At 39.1% G+C, this 21,497-nt stretch overlaps 2 protein-coding genes across 24 annotated transcripts in view; one reads left to right on the forward strand and one right to left on the reverse strand.

Moving 5' to 3' along the window:
• Nucleotides 1–5,996, reverse strand: part of SDCCAG8 (SHH signaling and ciliogenesis regulator SDCCAG8) — a 237,851-nt gene extending 231,855 nt beyond the window's left edge. For 5 of the 6 annotated variants that reach the window (XR_010751137.1, XM_066382023.1, XM_066382006.1 and 2 more), the window contains exon 1: nucleotides 5,804–5,996. Coding sequence is in view for 4 of the 6 variants with exons in the window: in XM_066382023.1 (XP_066238120.1) it covers nucleotides 5,804–5,870 (67 nt within the window). In the remaining 2 variants the exon portion in view is untranslated. The remainder of the gene's footprint in view (nucleotides 1–5,803) is intronic. The other variant, XM_066382030.1, reaches the window with a different exon arrangement.
• Nucleotides 1–21,497, forward strand: part of CEP170 (centrosomal protein 170) — a 182,641-nt gene that overhangs the window by 63,344 nt on the left and 97,800 nt on the right. For 4 of the 18 annotated variants that reach the window (XM_066381958.1, XM_066381961.1, XM_066381977.1 and 1 more), the window contains exon 1: nucleotides 6,744–6,973. The exons of 2 other annotated variants lie outside the window; for them this stretch is intronic. The gene's annotated coding sequence lies outside the window, so the exon portion shown is untranslated. Of the gene's footprint in view, nucleotides 1–1,855; nucleotides 2,021–6,740; nucleotides 6,974–7,740; nucleotides 7,831–21,497 lie in introns of those variants that run through there. 12 more of the 18 variants (XM_066381931.1, XM_066381941.1, XM_066381967.1 and 9 more) reach the window with 8 other exon arrangements.

The raw sequence follows: 21,497 nt of genomic DNA on the forward strand, positions 1-21,497 counted from the left end.
AACCATTCCATTTCTTCAATTTTTAGAAACTGAAACAGCGATGTTTCAGTCTGCCCTGAAATGCCAAAATAATTTTCTCATTTCATAACGAAGGCTCCCAGAGGCTTTATTATATTTTTGCTTGTCTTGGGTCTCAATGAGGCTGATAGTAAAACAAATGAATAAGCAAACATTCACTGTGGAGAATATGTGTGTGCATGCATATATATGCTGTATATGGTAAAGAGTATAAAAATATTCAGAAAACATTCAAGGAGAGTAAAAAAAAACTGGAAAAGGAGTAGCAGTAAGAAGAGGCGGGAGGAAAATAAAGTAAGAAAAAAAAGAAGAAATACAAGTTTGATGGGTAAAATTGAGAAAAAGAACTTTTGCTTAAATTACATGTTTTTGTAAGTGTGCCAAAGGTCCAGATGATATCACTGCTGGCTAAAAATTCAGTGACCAAATTATTGGCTAGTAAGATGAACACAGGCATTCTGCAGATGTGAGCCCTTCCCTGGAAGGAAAAACAAACACACTTTGAAGGATCTGGAAAGCTATGCCAATGACAAACAATTAAAGCACAGAACAATGAAATTATCTTTGGTTTTCTCAAATTAGGTCAATTTACAAAGAAAAGGTTCACCCCCAAATTATATGTTTTATTTCCATTTCAATGTCTTACTTTTTGTGAGCTAGTTCCACGCCTAGACTTATTTTTGCTAGATAAAAACATAGCCATTATCATTCACATGGTCCAATCCAATGTTGATGGAAGGAACATTAGAGGATCCAGGGGTTTGAGAACAATGCCTGGGGCAGGACCAGGTTCACATGTGTGTTTTCTTTGGCCAGCACAGTGTGGGAAGAAAAAAGGAAGAGAAGAAAGGTAAGACGGAGGAAGCAAGAGATAAATTGGATTGTTTATAGAAAAAGTATAATCTGCCCAGTTCTGCCACAGGCCTCACCATTCCCTCATGTCTTCCACTGACTCCATCAAACATTCTATCATCTGTTTGGTTCTTAAAGCCACTAATTCCCAAATATAGTCCAAACTTTATTTTATAAATGAAGACCAAGATTCCAAGACCAGTTTATTAACTTGCTTAAGGTAACAGATGATTATCAGCAAAGCAACAGTAAGAATTAGTGATCTGGCTCGTAGCTCCACATTCTCTTCTTCTGACTCTATCATACTGTTCCACAAATTGAGTCTAGAGCCTGAAACACCAAAATGTTGAAATACAAAGGGGTAGCCAGCATATAAAATGTCCATAGAAAAGAAATGATGTATTCCTATCACTGTACAAGTTTGTTTTTATATTTCTTTATGCTCACCCAACCAAAGGTGGCTTGGAACGAGGTGAACAGGTGAGTCATGTACATAGGTGTTGATAAAACTGTGTCCATTGATAACACTGCAGCAAGACTAGACATGGTTCTGTTATTGAGGCTGGGACACTACATTTCTAGCAAGTTCTCACCTTCTTTCTAAGCATCTCCTTACATTCAAGTGTATGAAACTTATACCAGCTTGGATTGCCCATTATTCTGGTTTTTCTGACCCTTCCTTAGCTACAAACTAGTTTACTTGATCCCTCATAGCCTTGCACAATGTGCTGAATTTAAATTAAAGAAGGGGCATCGGCTATTCCCCCTTGTTACCAATATAGTTCTCAGCCATTCTGTGCATCTTGAATTATAGATGTCTATAGAGTAAATGAACACCTAATCATACTGCCAGGAGACATCCCAAGTCAGTTTCAGTTCTATATTAAATTCAGTGACTCCCAGAATACTGGGATATGGCAACTTTTACCACACTGGAAACTTTCATATCGTTTACTGTGCAGGGATAGGATAATACAGATTGGTGGGGCAATGAAGTCTTCCAGTTTTTTGTGTCCCCCCACCCATAACTCTTATGTCATTAAACCTCTCCAATTTCTTGCAGTGGGGTATAGCTAAACCAAAGCAGAAGATACCCTTAGAAGGGACAAGCAGTGAATATATCTGAAAAGCATAAGAGAAAAGATATGAGGTAAGTGTGGGGTCAGCAAATCGGCTGACCCTATCTCCATAGCTAACCAAGGACCTTCCTCAGAGTGAGGAAGGGAAGTCTTCCACCTCCATCTTAAAAGCAGGACCTCTGTGCCTTTCACACTACAGCTTCAAATTCTTAATCTACTGTAATAATTCCAAACATTCATTTAAACCATATAAAAGAGGAAAACAAATGAGGGACTAGCATAAAAAAATTGTGAAAGCATGTTGCATTTTTATGTGGCTACCTCCTGGCTAAATTTAAATGAAGGGATATTAGTATATTAGTAATGATTACATATACAGTTAGGAACCAGAAGGTTGTTTTATGGAAAGACCAAGAATGCTTTTTAACATTTTTCTAATCATAAACTAGGCAAGACATTTGAGGGGAGTAATGGCAGATATACAAAACCAAGCAAACCAATATAAAACAATACAAAAGAACTTTAAATTGCATTTTATCTGATTGTACAGTAACACAATTCTCACATTATTAAGCACAAACACTCAAAATCATGAAGTTCACCATATAAAATAATGCCACCATAGTTTGTTTATTGAGAAACACAGATTTTGATTTTAGGGGAATTATATTACTTAAAAGTGGTAATTTACACATATGAACTAAAAAACTTCTGACTGTGCTTCATTTCAAAATTAGCTGTTTTGTTTCCTTTGATGAGCTCTTAAACACAAAAATAAAAATGCTACTAAATAAGTAAATCACACAAGTGCTGAAAACCCATGAAAAATCAGGTTCTACTTCTTGATTCATTGTGAAAACTATCACTAAAATCTTTTTAAAAGTTAACTTTTGTCTTTGCTTTATGTCTGCTCTTGATTATAAATGTTTTCACTATCTTATACTGTTAGCACACTAAATTTAAATTTTATTTTAAAATGTATAAAAAAAAACTGAATAGCCCTGGCCGGTTGGCTCAGTGGTAGAGCGTCGGCCTGGCGTGCAGAAGTCCTGAGTTTGATTCCGGCCAGGGCACACAGGAGAAGCGCCCATCTGCTTCTCCACCCCTCCCCCTCTCCTTCCTCTCTGTCTCTCTCTTCCCCTCCAGCAGCGAGGCTCCACTGGAGCAAAGATGGCCCGGGTGCTGGGGATGGCTCCTTGGCCTCTGCCCCAGGCGCTGGAGTGGCTCTGGTCGCAACAGAGCGACGCCCCGGAGGGGCATAGCATCCATCCCCCCTGGTGGGCAGAGCATCGCCCCCTGGCAGGAGGCGTGCTGGGTGGATCTGGTCGGGCGCATGCGGGAGTCTGTCTGACTGTCTCGCCCTGTTTCCAGCTTCAGAAAAATACAAAAAACAAAAAAAACTTTGAAGAAAAACTCTTCACCTTGTAATTAGTAAAAGCAGCATCACAAGTATTAAACATAGTACTATAACATTTGTTTGAAATTAACTACTGCATCAAAATGCGTAATATTAGGTGGCTCCTAATATTCACATAAAAACTCAAAATAAGGTCAAAGAAGGAGGAACATTAGTAGACACAAGCAACATAAACATTTTTGCCAACCTCAAAAATTAAACAAAATCACTCATATTATCATCGTGCACAGTATTTTTCTTGCTTTCAAATAAAAAAAAATAGAAGTGGTTATTTCTGTATATAACAGTTCTTGAAACATTAATAAAGTGATCAAGGTATTACTCAAGACCAATTTTCTTAAAAATCTTTAAGTATTTTTAATTTTACTTTTTGAGAGAGGAGAGAGAGAAAGTGGGTTGGGGTGAGAAGGAAGCATCAACTTTTAGTAGTTGCTTCTTGTATGTGCCTTGACAGGGCAAGCCTAGGGTTTTGAACAGGCAACCTCAGCATTCCAAGGTCCAATAATTTTTTCTTGCAGTTTGACTCCTGAGAACGTTAAGTTTCTAACACTGCTGACAATTGAAACAATAAATAATGACTCTTATAAAGTCTATAGTCACTTGAAAATAAACTTCCTAATCTTGAAAAATCTTCACTTTTCTGCAAGTACCAATTATAAATAGCAGCTAACATTTAATGAGTGTTTTTTATGTGCCAAGCACTGATCTTTACCCTTATTTTCTACCACAGTAATCTGTAATTACTTTTTGTTTGTTGTCTTTCTCTCTCACTAAGCCAGAGGCTCCAAGGGGACAGAAACTTTGTCTAGTTCCTTATTGTAGCTCCAGCACCTAGTATGCCTAACACATAGTAGGCACTCAATTAATACATAAGTCAGTGTTCTATATGCTTTAAATATTTTTTAACTGTTGGTCATGATCTAGAGTGTTAAGAAATGCAACAGAATAGTAATATAGTGTATTACATCTAGTAGAATATTCTTTTTTTTAAAATTTTTTTAAAATTCATTTATTTTTAGAGAGGATAGGGAGAGACAGAGAGACAGAGAGAGAGAGAAGGGGGGAGGAGCTGGAAGCATCAACTCCCATATGTGCCTTGACCAGGCAAGCCCAGGGTTTCGAACCGGCGACCTCAGCATTTCCAGGTCGATGCTTTATCCACTGCACCACCACAGGTCAAGCTAGAGAATATTCTTTAATGAAACTTTTCCTTAAGTTTATATCTATATATGTATGTCCCGTATAAAATGTGTTTGATAGTGATGAGTAACAGTAAAAAAAAGTCTGAAGATTATTGCTTTACATGGATTATTTCATTTGCTCCTCACAATAACCCTGTATACAACAGTATAATTTCCACTTTAAAATAACAGAACTAAGGTTTCTAGATATTATATATAATGTTCAAGATGACAGAGCTATCTACAAGTATACACATCACTTCTATAGGTTCTCACTCATTGGGTACCATACTAAGAAAATATGAACTAGCTAAATAAGGTTTCAGTAGTACTGTGATGTGATTACTAATAATAAAAAAAAAGGCTTTTAAAACATGCCTGATGGATTTTAATACCTGACTTTGCCTCTGTCTGGGCTTTGTCCTAACTTAGTATCTTTACACTTCGATTTTCCCATGTGTAAAATAGGAATATTCATAAGGTTGTGTGAAGTTTTAAATGACTTAATGTACGTAAATAGCCTACCACTAAACAGAGCAGTTGTGATTAAAATGTGTTTTTTTTTTCCTGGTCTAATAAATTCCAATTAATCCACTACACCATAATTTGAATGTGTAAAAAACTGTGAATCGGGAATTTATTGGATTAAAGAGCATAGTATGGGAACTGGGCAAAAGTGGCATAGAGACCTGTGGTGGCGCAGTGGATAAAGCGTCGACCTGGAAATGCTGAGGTCGCCGGTTCGAAACCCTGGGCTTGCCTGGTCAAGGCACATATGGGAGTTGCTTCCAGCTCCTCCCCCTTCTCTCTCTCTGTCTCTTCTCTCTCTGTCTCTCTCTCTCCTCTCTAAAATGAATAAATAGCCTGACCAGGCGGTGGCGCAGTAGATAGAGCATTGGACTGGGATGCAGATAAAATGAATAAATAAAAAATAAATTAAAACAAAACAAAAAAAACACTAATCTTTAAAAAAAAAAAAGTGGCATAGAGCCATCCAAGAGTTTCTGCTGGCGCTAAATGAAAAAGATGCCTATGCCAATATCTAAGAGTTGATTCAGGTAACTAAGGGAATCAAGGGAAACACCACTGGTTAAAAGTAAAAATAAACACAAATTATTTTATCTTAGCAACATCCATCTTCCTCCGCATCCTGGCTGGGGCCGCCGATCGGAGGTGTTCGGAAAGGTACCTGACCAGCTCCCGCCCACTAGGCCCTGGTACCAAGGGGCTACGCACAGAGGTTTGGAGCAACTCACCCCGGAGACTCCGTTGGTACTGCCCCAGAATCTCCTCCAGGGTAGAGTTCTCCGGGGACTTCGCCATGCACAGACTGGGGGCCCACAGATGGGAGTTACGGGGAGCAGTGCCCTATGTACTACCCTCCGAGAACAAAAGGCCTTAGCGCTCGGACAGAACCCGCCTGCTTCCTGCCGTTGCAGTCAATGGGGAGCTTGGAACCCTGGACCGAGCTCCTAGGAGCTTTTCCCTCCCACTGGCCTTCCTGATGAATGACGGGACTTGTGGTTCACAGACTTCAGGCTTGCAGTCTTAATGTTCCTGAGAGCCCTTCCAATAACACTACAATTCCCAGAGGGCACTGCGCCCTAACGCAAGCTTTGGCCATTTGGTGGCCAGATCCGGTTGCCAAGAAACTGCTTGGAAGCCCCGCCCTTTTCCCGGCTTAGTCCTGCCTTCGTCCATCCTGCTTGTTTGGACCACCCCACTGACAGAAAGGCTCATTGAAGGCCTTGATCCCTCTAAATTTACTAGTACGCATTCGATCCTTGAACCTTCTCAGGGACGCAAATAACAAGCTTTACACTCTTCAGCCACGACATGTGGTAAAACGACCAAATCAATTCTCAAGAGAAAGAAGCTCTAAATCTTCCAAAGAGCCTAGATTGTGAAAGGCGGCTGACACTACAAATCCTAGCATGCCCAGCAAACCGACCTCCACTTGGAGTTGGAGCACTGCCCATTGGGAACTGTAGTCCTTGTTGGTTGCGGTCCCTGCTAATGCTGAGGTCCTTTTCATTGTTCAAGCTAGTCCTTGAGAAACGCCTGCGCAGTAGGCAGCAGGAAAAGCTTGAGGGTGAGACCCTCTGCACAGCCCCTTTTCATTGTCTGGTTTTGGCGCTTGCGCAGTAAGAGATCGTTGGATCTGAGCCAGAGAAGGGGATAGGGCCAGGCTCCTCGCCCTTTTCCCAGGCGCCTGCGCACTAGGCGGCCGCTCTTTGCCGTTACCGCTATGTGTGGGGCGTGTGTGGAATAACGTTATTGCCCAGCGGAGCTGAGAGGCCCGGAACTCGATCGCAGTGGCAGCGACGACGACTACGACAAGGTGGGGGGAAGGAAGGCGTGCGAGAGACTCACGGGACGCGGCGCGCCCCGCCCTCCCCGTCCGGTCCCTCTCTCCGCGGTGAGGGGTAAGTGATGCGCACAACCGCTGGGGTTGGGCGCTGCCGTCGCCGCCGCCGCCTGTCCACATCCTCCTCGGGTTTGCAGCCGGGACTCGGGCCGGCCCGCGGTGGGGCGGGGTGCGGGGTCGGGCGGCGAGGGGGCGCTGCCGGATGCCCCGCGCGGCGCCGCCACCCCCACGCACCCGATCGGCGGCTCGGCGGGGCCGCCCCTCCATCCCAACCCTGCCGGCACCCCGCCCGCTGGCCCGTCGGTGCTGCGTCGGGCGACCACGGCTCGTCGCCGCCGCCTTGTCCCCGGGACGCATCGAATCGTGTCAGCTCTCTCCCGGCTTTGTGCTGCCCTCCCCCTCCGTCGTGGCGGTGCGAGGGGCGCGGGCGGAGCCTGCGAGGGAATGGCCGCGCTGCTTTTGGGAAGCGATTTTTCCCGGTTCGGAGCGGATAACAATGCCGATCCCTCTTTGTGGCTGGTTCTGGGCTGGGGGTGGCCGGCGCGGGGTCAGGCGAGGAGCCTTTGGCCGCGGCCGGAGGGCGTGTAAGATGTGGTGTCACGCACCCTGCCAGACGACTGCACCCCGTGCAGGCTCCGGCTCCGTAGTCAACCCGGGGGAGGAAAGTGGCTTCCTGTCGGCTTCACTGTCCTAAGATTCAAATATGGGGGTTTTGAACGGTTCCCTTCATTTTATTACCCAAAGGGGGAAAAAAAATCTTAGCAGCTGACCTAACACTGGGCGGGAAGACGTGGGATTTGTATCCTAGGTCAGAGAGTCTCTGTTTTTTGGGGGTGTTCAGTAGAGTTTTATTTATTCAATTGAAGAATGTAACCTCTTGGAAGACTGGGACAGACCTGTGCCAGCATTGCCAAGGTGATCAATATAAAATCACTAGATGAGAGTGACGACTGACCTAGAGAGGGCCGACGACGAAGCTATTGTGTAGCTGGGAAATGCAGCAGCAGAATTGTTGTTTGGTTTTTTTTCATTGGGTGGGTAACGCATTCACGTTCCCAAGAGAATACACTAGGATACATCTTATGTATTGATGTATTTATTTATTTACTTATATGCAATCAAAGCAAACAAAAAAATAGGCCTGGTGCATTTTTATTTCTGAATTTGTTTATTCGTATTTTTATTCTCTTTATGAAAATCCACTCCCCATTTGAGAGGAATGTGGTGAAGCAGATTGAAAATGTATTTTTAAAATGATTTGATCCTTCAGCTTACAATGTTTCCAGCCACGTGTTGGTGTTAAAACAGGCAGAAGGGAATGAAGCAGGATGGGAGGAGCAGGTGGAGGAATAATGTGAGAGGAGAGAGTTGCATTATGAATATAGTATCTAGATCTTGACTGATGAAATCCTACCTGGGTAGATATGCTTCCAGATTTAGGAATTCAGCTTTGAAAATATTACATCGCAAGTTGCAAACCGTTTTGTATTTGTCTGCCATTATTTTTTAAGCTACACTAGGGCTGCTTTTAGTTCTTAACTTTGTAGATGTTGCCTGACGCTGTTTTAAATCTGAAGAGTCTAAGTGCACTTGACAGAGGAGGGCACTGAAATTTGGAAAGTTAACTGACTTGTCCTGTCTAAGCCAAACTACTGCTGAACTGCAGAGCCAAATAAAACCAAGGTCTGTTCTGCAGAATGCTCTTTCCGCTTTGTCCCTGAGTCCCCTCCTCTGTGAACTTGCAGGGAAAGCTTCTCTACAGTCTCTTTGAGTTGTCTGTGACAGTCAAGTTCATTGATACCCCAGTTGTAGTAATCTGATCCTTTGCAATGTAAAAATAATAATTCTGCTGAAGTGGAACTTGAGTTTTAGAAATTAACCTACTACTGTAGGGAAAGATACCATAACATGGGCTTTTCCTAAAAATAGGAACTTGGAATTTTTTCCCCTACTATTTACTAGTAACCATATTTTAATATTTCCTGATACTATAATCAACTCTATAAATTGTTAAAAAGTGAAATTGTCACATCACAAGAACCTGCGAAGTTCATTTTTCATCAGGGAATGAATATTATTTTAATTTTTTTTATTTTATTTATCCATTTTAGAGAGGAAAGATAGAGGGAGGGAGGGAGGGAGAGAGAGAGAGAAGAGAGAGAGAGAAGAGAGAGACGGGGGAGGAGCTGGAAGCACCAACTCCCATATGTGCCTTGACCAGGCAAGCCCAGGGTTTCGAACCGGCGACCTCAGCATTTCCAGGTCTACGCTTTATCCACTGAGCCACCACGAGTCAGGCTATGAATATTATTTTAAACAAAAATTTGTTTTTCAAAATGAATGCTTTTTATTGAGATAATTTTGCCATAAAGTCCTGTTTTATTGTTCTATAATTTTTACCCTTATATTCTAACTGACAGGACAAGTCAGTTAACTTTCCAAATTTCAGTGCCCTCCTCTGTCAAGTGCACTTAGACTCTTCAGATTTAAAACAGCGTCAGGCAACATCTACAAAGTTAAGAACTAAAAGCAGCCCTAGTGTAGCTTAAAAAATAATGGCAGACAAATACAAAACGGTTTGCAACTTGCGATGTAATATTTTCAAAGCTGAATTCCTAAATCTGGAAGCATATCTACCCAGGTAGGATTTCATCAGTCAAGATCTAGATACTATATTCATAATGCAATGTTATTCATAATGCATAACATTGCGCTTAATAGACTTTAAAACAATTTGTTTCTCTTAAATTTTACTTAGTAAAAAATAATCTGTAACTAAATTCAGTATATGGAATTATATTAAATCATACTTGAAATGTAGTTTTACTTGTAAATTTCATGGTGTTCTAAAATTATTTTATGGAAATAAATAACACTGCATGTTTTATCTTAGCATTAGAATAATGAAATTAACACTATAAAGTTATTGTATGTTATGCCTGTCAGTGCAAATGTCAGGCTGCTTTAAAAAAATTCTGTGCTTAGTGATTTGGTTTATTTGTTCCAAGTATCAGTTTCTTATTTCCTTTTATCACTTAAAAAAAAACAAAAACCAACTTGTTTTATTGTTGTGCCTGATAGTAATCAGATATCACTCATCTAGAACTGAATACTATGTATGTCTTAAGTTGTGAACATTTTTTTTATTCAACAAAATCTATTCCTGACTAATAACTTGCTATTTCAGTTGAGGAGTAAGGTTTTTGTCTTCTATAGCAAAAACTAGCAATATTAAACTATCCTAATTTCTTACAGACAGCCAACTAAAATATCCACTCAGTTGCCAATTATGCTGCAAGTGTAACAAAAGAGTAATTACCTACTATATGAAGCTGGATAAATAATGTTGACTGGAGTATGATGGGTTTCCTCTTAAGGGGAGAAATCTCAGACCTTTATTTTATAAACTTTTGCTAATGACCAAGATTTCTACTAATCAACTACACTTGGTGGAATGGGTTTTAATTTATTCACTCATATATTTCTTGAAGTGCTCAGCAATGAGTTGGTCAGTGTGAACAATACAAAAGAATAAGAAAACATCTGTCTGGCAGTAAGGTTAACTAAACTGAATATATAGTCCAGTTAGTTGAAATGATTGACAGTATATTGTAAATTTTTTGGCCAAAATGAATAACATAGCCAGTGTGTACTGAAAGTAAAGGCCACTTTCATGTCAAACAAAAATAGGATGGAAACTAACCAAAGTAAGGTTCAAGAAGACCTTTCAAAAATCACTAACATGCAAATAGGGATTGTAAAAAGCATAGAAGTGGAAAAAACCCCAAAGCATTCATTAGGTTTGAAAAACAGAAAATGAGAGCAGAGAAGTTGTTTTTAAGTATAACAAAATTAATAAATAATATAGAGTATATTACCCTCTGGGACATGATATTTATTAAATAAATCATAATATCTACCACGTCTAAATCACCTACCAAATGCCAGGCAGCGTGTGTGTGTGTGTGTGTGTGTGTGTGTGTGTGTGTAATTCATGCTATAGTTTTATAAGTAAGTTGTTATTTTCCACACTTAAAAGTTGAGAATATTTGAGGCCCAGAGTTTGTGATTAATTGTGCCTCTGTCTCACACGTTACTATGTGGAAGAGCCCATAAGCGAACCTTTGTCTTTTTGACTAAAGCCAAAATTCTCTCCATTCATCTTTTTTTTTTTTTAATTTTTCTGAAGTTGGAAACGGGGAGGCAGTCAGGCAGACTCCCGCATGCGCCCAACCGGGATCCACCCGGCACGCCCACCAGGGGGCAATGGTCTGCCCATCGGGGGCTTCGCTCTGTTAAACTAGAGCCATTTTAGCACCTGAGGCAGAAGCCATAGAGCCACCCTCAGCACCCGGGCCAACTTTGCTCCAATGGAGCCTTGGCTGCAGGAGGGGAAGAGAGAGACAGAGAGGAAGGAGAGGAGAAGGGGTGGAGAAGCAGATGGGCGCTTCTCCTGTGTGCCCTGGCCGGGAATTGAACCCGGGACTCCTGCATGCCAGGCTGATGCTCTACCACTGAGCCAACCAGCCAGGGCCTCCATTCATCTTTTTTAGTAGGTTCAAAAGGCAACCTTTATTCCTGTCTGGATGTTAGAATCAGAGGAGACTTCAGAAGTTGTGTCATACCTATTACTAATATCCCTGAGATGTTATCGAATCCAACTTTTTAGACAATACTTCTATGAGAAAATGGGCATAGGATACTCATTTCACTTTTGAAAAATAAAGAAAGATCTCACTTAAATTGATCTAGTATCTGCTCTACTATATATTATGTAACTAACATTGGTTGCAGTTCTTTCTGAGTAAGATACTGTAAAGTTTTCCTTAATATACTGAGTCTTTGCTAGGTTTTCTTTTATCCTTTCCTTTCCTTTTTTTTTTTTTTTTTTTTTTGGAAGTGCTATTCTTTTTCTGATTTGGTTTCCATATTTAATTCAGCACTTATGGTCTGGATGTAGTATAGTGAAATTAACCCTTTCCTTAGTTTGAGCAATGCACTGTGTTTACTGTCTAAAATTGCGTTAACTCTTGAATAACAGAAAAATGAGAGAAAACATTATGTGGCTTTTCAAGTTATATTTATGCAATTCAAGGGATTATTATTTTGGAGATTGTGTATATCTACTTTTCTGATGTTAAAATGGCCTTTTTTATAAAATGATAGTGTTAGGTCATAAGTTTCTTTAGATCTTTGTCTTTTTTTTTTGTTTTGGTTAAGTGTTGTTAAATAAACAATAAAAAGTTAGCAGTCTTATATTGTTTCTTTTTATTTTTTGAAAATTTGTTTGGAAACCACTGAAACCAGCACCTTTTTATGTTAAGATTTCTCACATTCTGTATATATACATACATATTTTTAAAGCAGTATTTATCTTTAACCCTTCAAAAAATCATCTTATTGAGACCTTCTTTGATCATGGTTCTGTCATCCAAGGGATTAGCTTCCCTTCCTGGCTTTTTGACATTTATAAATTTAACAAGAGCCAGCTTTCTTATGTCTATCCTGGCCATGGACTGGATATAGCCAAAGATAGCGCCCTGCTGATTTATAAATAGATTAAGTGTTCCATAAATCAAATATGCTGGAGGTAAAAGATGACACAAAGATATTGAAAACCATTTGAATGTTTTGCTTGTCTTGAGGAGAAAATCATTCTATCCTCTTTATGCATTTGAATTTTTTAATCTAAGCAAATACAATATATATTCTTAATTCACCTTTTTATTTGATGTAAAAGACAGCCTCTTGACAGGTACTACTTTAGAGACGGACTGGTCAGGGAACATCTTTCTCTGAGAAGGTGACATTTAGCAGAGACTTGCAGTAGGTAAGGAAGCAGCCTTGTAGGTATCTGTTTAGAGAGTGCAGTGATCCTGAGACAGGAATGGGGTAAGTGAATTCTGAAAACAGAGGTCACTGGCTGAAAGTGAGTGAGCAAGAGGAAGGAAAAATAGGGAGAAAAGAGGTTGCATAGAGACTCCATTGGTTGATTTTATTTAAACCGCATTGGGAGGTCATTGGAGTATTTTGAGCAGGGGAATGGCATAAGGATTGGGTTATATTATTCAAGTATGGCTCTGGCTGCTTTGTGGATAATAGACTGCAGGGGGAGAATATGGGACCAGGGAGTCAAGCTAAGAGACATATGGCATGACCTGGACTAAGAGATGTTAATGGTTTACACTGGAGTGATAGTGTGAATATAGTGCAAGTTTTCAGGTTCCAGTTTTGGAAGATCAAGAGTTTTGGGACATACGAAGTTTGAAATGTCTAACATCCAACTGGGGATACCAAGTAGGCAGTCAAATATATTCATCTGGAATTCAGAGGAGAGGTTCGGACTGAAGATTCTTCAATCTTCAGCATCTTCAGTCGATGCAAGACTAGACATCGCTTAGGTTGAGAGTTCATTAATTAGATTGATAAAAGGTCCAAGGCTTGAGACCTGATACTAACAGTGAAAGCTTAGCAAGAAAGAAGGAGCCATCAAGAAGGAGTAAAAGGGCCCTGGCCGGTTGGCTCAGCGGTAGAGCGTCGGCCTAGCGTGCGGAGGACCCGGGTTTGATTCCCGGCCAGGGCACACAGGAGAAGCGCCCATTTGCTTCTCCACCCCTCCGCCACGCTTTCCTCTCTGTCTCTCTCTTCCCCTCCCGCAGCCAAGGCTCCATTGGAGCAAAGATGGCCCGGGCGCTGAGGATGGCTCTGTGGCCTCTGCCTCAGGCGCTAGAGTGACTCTGGTCGCAACATGGCGACGCCCAGGATGGGCAGAGCATCGCCCCCTGGTGGGCAGAGCGTCGCCCCTGGTGGGCGTGCCGGGTGGATCCCGGTCGGGCGCATGTGGGAGTCTGTCTGACTGTCTCTCCCTGTTTCCAGCTTCAGAAAAATAAAAAAAAAAAAAAAAAAAAAAAAAAAAAGGAGTAAAAGAAGTGGCCACTGAGGTAATGAGTGTGGCATCCCAAAAGCCAAGTAAAAACAAGTCTTTTTACCTATAAGGAATGATCAGTCACCCAAACCACCTTTAATCACTTAAGAAATCAGGTAATATCTTCTTTCCGTATCAACTGTCTCTGAGAAGATAATTTTATTAGATCTCACTTCATTCTGGTTTATCACTAGGATGTACACACTACCTTCCCTAGAAGCTACTACATCAAGCTCTGAACAAAGTTTTAACCATAAATAGGTTTGTATTGTTTTGTAGGTGTGTGGACTTGGCTGCCTCTGCTCCAGAGGTTCAAGCAGGAGAGGCAGTGCTGTTCAGTGACAAGATTTGCTATCAGGCATTGCCTTCAAATACCTTATCATGTGATCGCCACTTTAATTTTAGAAGTTCGGTGTCTTCATCTATAAAATAAAGCTAGTGATAGTCCAACCACCTCAAAGTTTATTTTGGAAAACAAGAGAGAGAGATGAAAAAGAAACAAAAGGTATAATTATAGGCAGGACTCTCCCTCCCACATTGCCCCAAGTGTGGCACAACTGGAGAGTGTTACACTTGAAGAAATGTTTTATTTTGGGTGATAGAAGTATTTTCTCATTCTGACCGTAGGAGTAGTTTTGTAAATCTAGTGCATTCCATCCCCATAGACAGTTTTGCACATCATATAATATTCTTGGGGTGGAGCTCTGGCTGGATACCTCCATTGCTTAGAGCATCATCCCGAGGTGCAAAGGTTGTGGGTTTGATCTCCAGTCAGGGCACATACAGGAACAGATGTTTCTTAGGCAGTGTCTTAGTAATGTGAATGAAGGCAGCTAGCTTGCTTTTCCCAAGGCCAACATGGAGAATTTCTCTCTTTTTATTGGCTTTTTTTGGCAGGTATTTTACTGGATAAAACATCTGGATTTTTACTGGATAAGGTTTGTCAAATGGTTTGTCACATGATACGTGGAATAGAAAAAGGACAGATTTATAGCTGGGGGATGGTCAGGGTCTTGTGCTCCGGGCAGCCAGCTGGAAACTGGTTTGAGGAACCAGCTAGGGGAAATGAGTATACGTGGTGATGTTAGGGTGAAGGACAAAGTTTATTTTGGTGAAAAAGGAACACAACAAATAGAGGACTCTGTAGTAACTTTTTGAGGACTATAACTTCAAAATATCTATCTCAAAGACCTTATTTAATATTATTTGCTCTGGTTACCCAATAAATACTTCTCATTGGATAAATAATGCATTGCAAACTGAAAGCCACCTTATATTTTCATACTGTTTTCTTTTTTTGTAGATTACACAATGAATCTGTGCACATTGTAGAGAAGGTAGAAAATACTATTAAATCAGGAAGAACACTCATAATCCTCCTAGCTAGTGACACCCTTGTTACATATTTTTGTCTACTCTGGTTTAATCTGGTAACAGTTCTCACGAGATTAAACTTTCTGGCTTTACTTTTTCATAGAGGTATAAGAGTCCATTTTATCAAATTTGTAATTTACTTACAATTTTTGGAAATTAAGGATATTTTTTAAATTGTAAACAACCCTGCATGTACATTTCTAACTGTAAGTTTCTGTGCAAGTCAATATTTTTCTTGGTCAATATTTTTATTACTTTTTTTTTTTTCTTTAGAGAGAAGAAGGCAAGGGAGAGAGATAAAAATTGATTTGTTGTTCTACTTATATTTATGCATTCATTGTTGATTCTTGTATGTGCCCTGACCGGGGATCAAGTCTGCACCTTGACATATTGGAATGATGCTCTAGCCAACTGAGCTACCCAGCCAGGTCCTCCTTTGCCGATATTTCAATAAATTAATTGTATCAAAGAATATGCAGAATTCTAAAACCTTTTCTAATTTTCTAATGAAATTCCCCCCCCCCCCACCTAGGCCAATATACATCTCCACATTGGTGTGTATGATGTAGAAGTCATGTCTTTTTATAAGTTTTGCCAACTTTATAAACTAAAAACTTTCTTAAAATTTCTCTTACCACTAATATATTTGAATATTTTAAAATAAATATGTGCCTATTAGCGATTGTATTTCTAGTCTGAATTGTGTATGCCCTTTTGCTCAATTTTTCTAAAGGAATGGTCATCAAAATCGCTTTTTAAAAGTATATAAAAATTTTGGTGCACCTTCTGCTCTGGATCCAACATAAATAAAGGAAACAAAAGTAAATGTTTTCCAATCATATCAGTGTCAAAAATAAGGATAGAATAAGATTAATGTCCGAGCAGGGAAGAACAATTAAGAAATTTATGAATCAGAGTTCATAGGCACGGAGAATAAAATTATTTCTTTTCATATTTTAAGTAAATATGTGAGTTGAGCCACGTAAAAGTTTGCCTGATCTAATTCCTCATCAGAAATGAATATGAAATTAAGGAATACCTAAGAAATGCAAGCTTCTGATATCTTTTGATAGGATTCTCAAATATCTAATGGAAGCAGTACATTTGCCCAAATAAAATTTTAACAATAGAAATATTAATAGGGCTTTCACTAATTAGTATAATATATATTTCCCTTTTTGCTAGCATTTACCTCATAGATTGGTCATTGGTAGTATGACATGATTTTATCTGTTTAATATAGCCATAGGAAACCATTTTTCAATCAAGAGTTGCAAAACTATAGTAGAAAGAATGAGAATCATATGAAAGCAGAAACCAAATTATTTTTTTCGAGATAATGACTGTATAAACCCTAAATTTGTTTTATAAAACACATGTCATTTTATTTAATAAATAACTGCCATCACATATCTGCTGCAGAAAAACCAGACGGCTTAGTTATTTTCTGTCACAGATGACTTTTGAGGTTGTTTCTTGACCTTAGGGTAAACACACATAGACACAGACATATATATTTTGTCAGCATGATGTATAAATACAGGGATACTTTGCACAAGGAGTCGGAGCTCCATGTTAGTTTTGACAGTTACTTCGTAGTTATATAATACTGAACAAATCTTTAATCTTAGTGTCTCATTTTGCTCATTTGTGAGAAAAAAGGCATAAACAATATAATTTCTAAAGTTACTGCCCAACTTTTAAAGTAACATTGTGCATGTGAAAATTTAAGATATTTGGCCCTGGTCAGTGGCACAGTGGATAGAGCATTGGCCTCAGGTATGGACATCACTGGTTTGATTCCTTGTCAGGGCACACAAAAAAAGTGACCATCTGCTTCTCTCCCTTGGAGAGCATCAGCCTCAGGTGCTAAATATAGCTTGATACTCAAGCATTGGCCCCAGACAGGGTTACCGGGTGGATCCCAGTCAGGGCACATGTGGGAGTCTGCCTCATTATCTCCCCTCCTCTCACCTAAAAAAAAAAAAAGAAAAGAAAGAAAGAAAAGAAAATTTAGAGTATTCTTTAGTTTTCTGTTGATGGCCCATTGTGTCACAAAGAAACAGAGAGTCAGAGGAACTGGAGGATGTGTATGGCATGCAGTGGTTTATAGAGATGGAACAGAAAAGGAAAAAGAGGGCTGGACAGAGGAAGAAAGAAAGGCAGGACTTCAGAAAGAGGAAGTCTTTGGAAGGTAAGCCTATTTTGGCATATCCCACTATTCGTTTGCCTCAAAGCATATCTCCTAGTGATAATTGTTGTTAAGAGTACCAATAATCTATTTTAGCCGCCTTTTTATCCTCAAACTTGCAAAAGCTCTTCTCCAAATGAAATAAATGTCAGTAGAGAATTGTTCTTTAATTATACCTGGAGAGTTCCTCTTTTAAAAGAATTGCCTTCCCAGAAATATTCTCACTACAAAATATTTCCAGCAAACAGTTACAGACCTCTTGGTATTCTGATAATATAAGCCTAATCATTATAAGCATCAGTAGTCTAATGAAGTATAACATATGAAAGAATAGACTTACAGATACAGTAACAGTTGAAATGATTATTGAAGAATTTCAGCCAAAAGATAGTGTTGGTTGCTTATATAATTTCCTAATTTGTATGAATGCTATATACCTTTATAAATGAAAATGTAAAGCTCTTTATGCTTTTGCAGGTCAAAATTTCAGCACTAATTTTTTTTGTATCAGCCTATGTTGCATGTTTATATTATGTTATATGTATGAAATGTTTATGTTTATGTTATATGCATGAAATATTTAACTACTAAATATTAAAGCCATCCTTAACATGATTCCTGTTTGTAAAGCTGAGCTAGAGTAGCCAGTATTAAATATGTGAATATTTAAATTTAAATTAATTAAAATAAAATGTCTTCTAAGATGCTTTTGCCATCTTTCAAATGCTCAATAGTTTGTATGTGGCTAGTGGCTCACAAATTAGACTGTAGATATAGAACCTGTCACCTAGTTTTATTGCTCAGTACTGTTATATTTATGAGCAGTATAATTTAACATGAAGGTAAAAAGAAATATTGCATAATTTAGGCTAATGATTAACTTGTTATCAGGCAATAAACAAGTTTATTGTGTTTATAAAATATGTATTTATAAAATATTATAAACACATATGTGTTTATAAAATATGTCCTTGCTCAAAACATATGCTGAGGCTTTTTAGTTGTCTGCACTTTGAATTTTGATTTCAGTTTTCATATGTTGTACTGATACTGTGGCTGAAGTGACTTACGCCTACCTCCCAAGAAGTTAATGCGTAGGGAACAAAGGAGAAAGGTAGTGATGATGAACAGAGACAATTTTTAAAGGGTACCTTAGGCAGTGATGTGCCTAAAATTCGTTACCAATGACAGAAACAGGAGAAGAAAGATGAATGTTTAACTTTTAGGGTCTATAAGACCCTCATCATTCTGCTTTCTCCCCACCATAACTCTCTCCTGTGCATTCTGTTTTCACTTCTTTGAGACAATTTTATACATCTTTTTTTTTTGGCTCCCAGTGAAACATGACCTGAAAAGGCTTGTTTGAGTGATAGTTGTTCAGTGAGCCTAGAGATTGTTTACAGTTCTTACAGATTCAATCTTTCTGATCCACACTGGACCCCGATTTATAAATTTGCCCCATTCCTCTAGATTGGACAGGTGAATTTTGGTCTCTGGCTTTAATACATATAAACTGATTGAGTCTTACTTGTCTTTGGACTTCTCAGGGAGAGAGTGTTTGAGGCTACTGGTGGCCAAGCAGGAGAGTAAGAGGTGGATTAAAAATGGGCTGAGCCTGACCTGTGGTGGCGCAGTGGATAAAGCGTCGACCTGGAAATGCTGAGGTTGCCGGTTCGAAACCCTGGGCTTGCCTGGTCAAGGCACATATGGGAGTTGATGCTTCCAGCTCCTACCCCCCTTCTCTCTCTCTGTCTCTCCTCTCTCTCTCCTCTCTCTCTCTCTGTCTCTCCCTCTCCTCTCTAAAATGAATAAATAAATAATAAAACAAAAAAAAATGGGCTGAATTATCCATGAACTGTCAAGAGTTTATGGCTCAAAAAGATTGTGTCAGAGAATGTTAAGTCAAAGTTATATTGCTTTTTAATCACTTTCAAATTCTTTAGCCAAATCTGAGTTTGTAGGAACTGGGATCACTAGCAATATTTGAAGGTATATTTGAAAAAATTACAAAGGGGACAGTGGTTGAGGGAAAGCCTAGAACTTGGTATCTGAAAGCCCAGGTTTGAATCCAGACGGCTGCTGTTCATTACTGCTAGATTTGTGACCTGGGGTAGTCATTTGTCTTCAGGGGAATAATGTCTCTCACATGTTTTAGGGAGTAAAATGTAAGTGTAAGCACCTCACACAATGGGCACAAAGGAGGCATTTGATAAATGTTGGAATTTAAGTCTTAATCTACTCATTGATGTAAAACCACAAAATTAATTTTCAGGACAGTTGTACAGTTCTCAGAAAGAGAGCCAGTCCAACTTCACATCTTTTTTTGTAAACTGGCAGAGAAAATTTGGCAAGAACTTTTAATGTCTAGATAATTTATGGAAAAGTATAACTTGTTTTCTCAAGCATTTTCTTTAAACACATTATGAAATGACTTAATGAAGAAATGATGTTTAATAAATCACTGATTTCCCATCAAATCTGTCTTTGAAAAATATTTCACAAACTCAGATACAGAATATATGGCTAGTCATATTTGACACATCATCTTCAATCATTTTTTATGAATGGAAATTTTACAATCAAACGCTATTTCAGGTGAAAGTTATAAATTATCTTTTTTTCTTAGTGGGTATGTGCTTCAACCATTTTTTAAAAAGTTAATAATGTATATATATGGCAGATAATCATGAATATATGGAAGCCAAAATTTTCCCAGTACTGTGCAGAGTTTGCTCACTTGCGCATGGAACAAGTATGTTGGTAAGTATCCAAACAAAGCACAGCTGTTGATTTATTATTTTGGATTAGCTGCACAGTTTCAAGTGGGGGTGGGGATTTAAAAGCCATGATTTTCCCCCCAAGAGTGTATTTCATTATCTGCACCAGGTCAAGTTCATTATTCAGCAGAGCAGAATTTTTGAATATGTTGTAAGAGTCTGACACTCTTCTCGGAGATGTTTCCCTGTACCACCCAGCAGCACCCTGAAACTGTGGTCATGCTGTTTGTTCTCTTTGCTTTTCCATGTTTCTTTCGGCCCATTGTCACTGAAGTTGTTTTGTGTAGTTACTTAACTTTTATTATTCCTTCTATGAGATTAGGAACTTTTTCTGTCTTGAGTATCATTCTCTCCCTGTTATCTGTAGTGCTTAGTACTTAAATACTTGTGAGTGAAGAAAAAATGATTAATTTGTTTTATAGTACTCTTTATTATAGAATCCCCTTGTGTAATTGATGTTTAATATTTGTGTGCATCTTCTAGAACATATAAAAACAATAGTGTGTGTGTGTGAAGTTAGAACATTCTCTGGCATGTAGTAAATGCCACCTGTTACAAATAAAAGATTATTGAAAATTATGTCTATTGCTTTTATATCTTATGATCAGTTATATCTTTACCTTATTTGATCTTGAGTCCTGAGCTGAAATGTAACCCCAGTAATTTATTCGTTTCATAAATATGTGGGGTTGAAAGGCAGAGACTTTAGTGTTAAGGATTTTTCAATTAGGGATTCAGTAAGGGGGAAATGTTAAAGACAAATCCTGAATTTATACGTTTGTTTAAAATTTATTCACTTATCTTTTGGGTACTTTGTAGGATGGGATAAAAAGACATGGTATTTATAGGAGCTTTATTTATAAGTCCCAAAACTTGGAAGCAATCAAGATGTCTTTGAGAAGGTGAATGGATGTGTAAACTAGGGTACCTCTACCAGGGGTCTCAAACTCGTGGCCCGCCGAACAATTTTGTACTGATTTTTTGTTTTGTTTTCAACTGCAGTGAGAAAAGTGTTGCATAACAGTTGCCTTTTGTAGACCTAGTGCGGCCTGCCGAACGGCTATGATCTTGCTCTGCGGCCCACATGCTGAGTTGAGTTTGAGACCCCTGCCTAAGACAATAGAATATTACTGAGTGCTCAGGAGAAATGAGCTATCAAGCATGAAACTACATATAGAAACCTTGACCGCATGTTACTAAGTGAAGGAAGCCAATCTGAAAAGGCTACATACCATATGATTTCAATTAATATGACATGGTAGGAAAGTCCAAACTGTGGAGACAACAAAAAGACCAGGAGTTGGTGAGGGAAGGA

Source organism: Saccopteryx leptura, chromosome 1, assembly GCF_036850995.1.
Source record: "Saccopteryx leptura isolate mSacLep1 chromosome 1, mSacLep1_pri_phased_curated, whole genome shotgun sequence".
NCBI classification, from domain to species: Eukaryota; Metazoa; Chordata; class Mammalia; order Chiroptera; family Emballonuridae; genus Saccopteryx; species Saccopteryx leptura.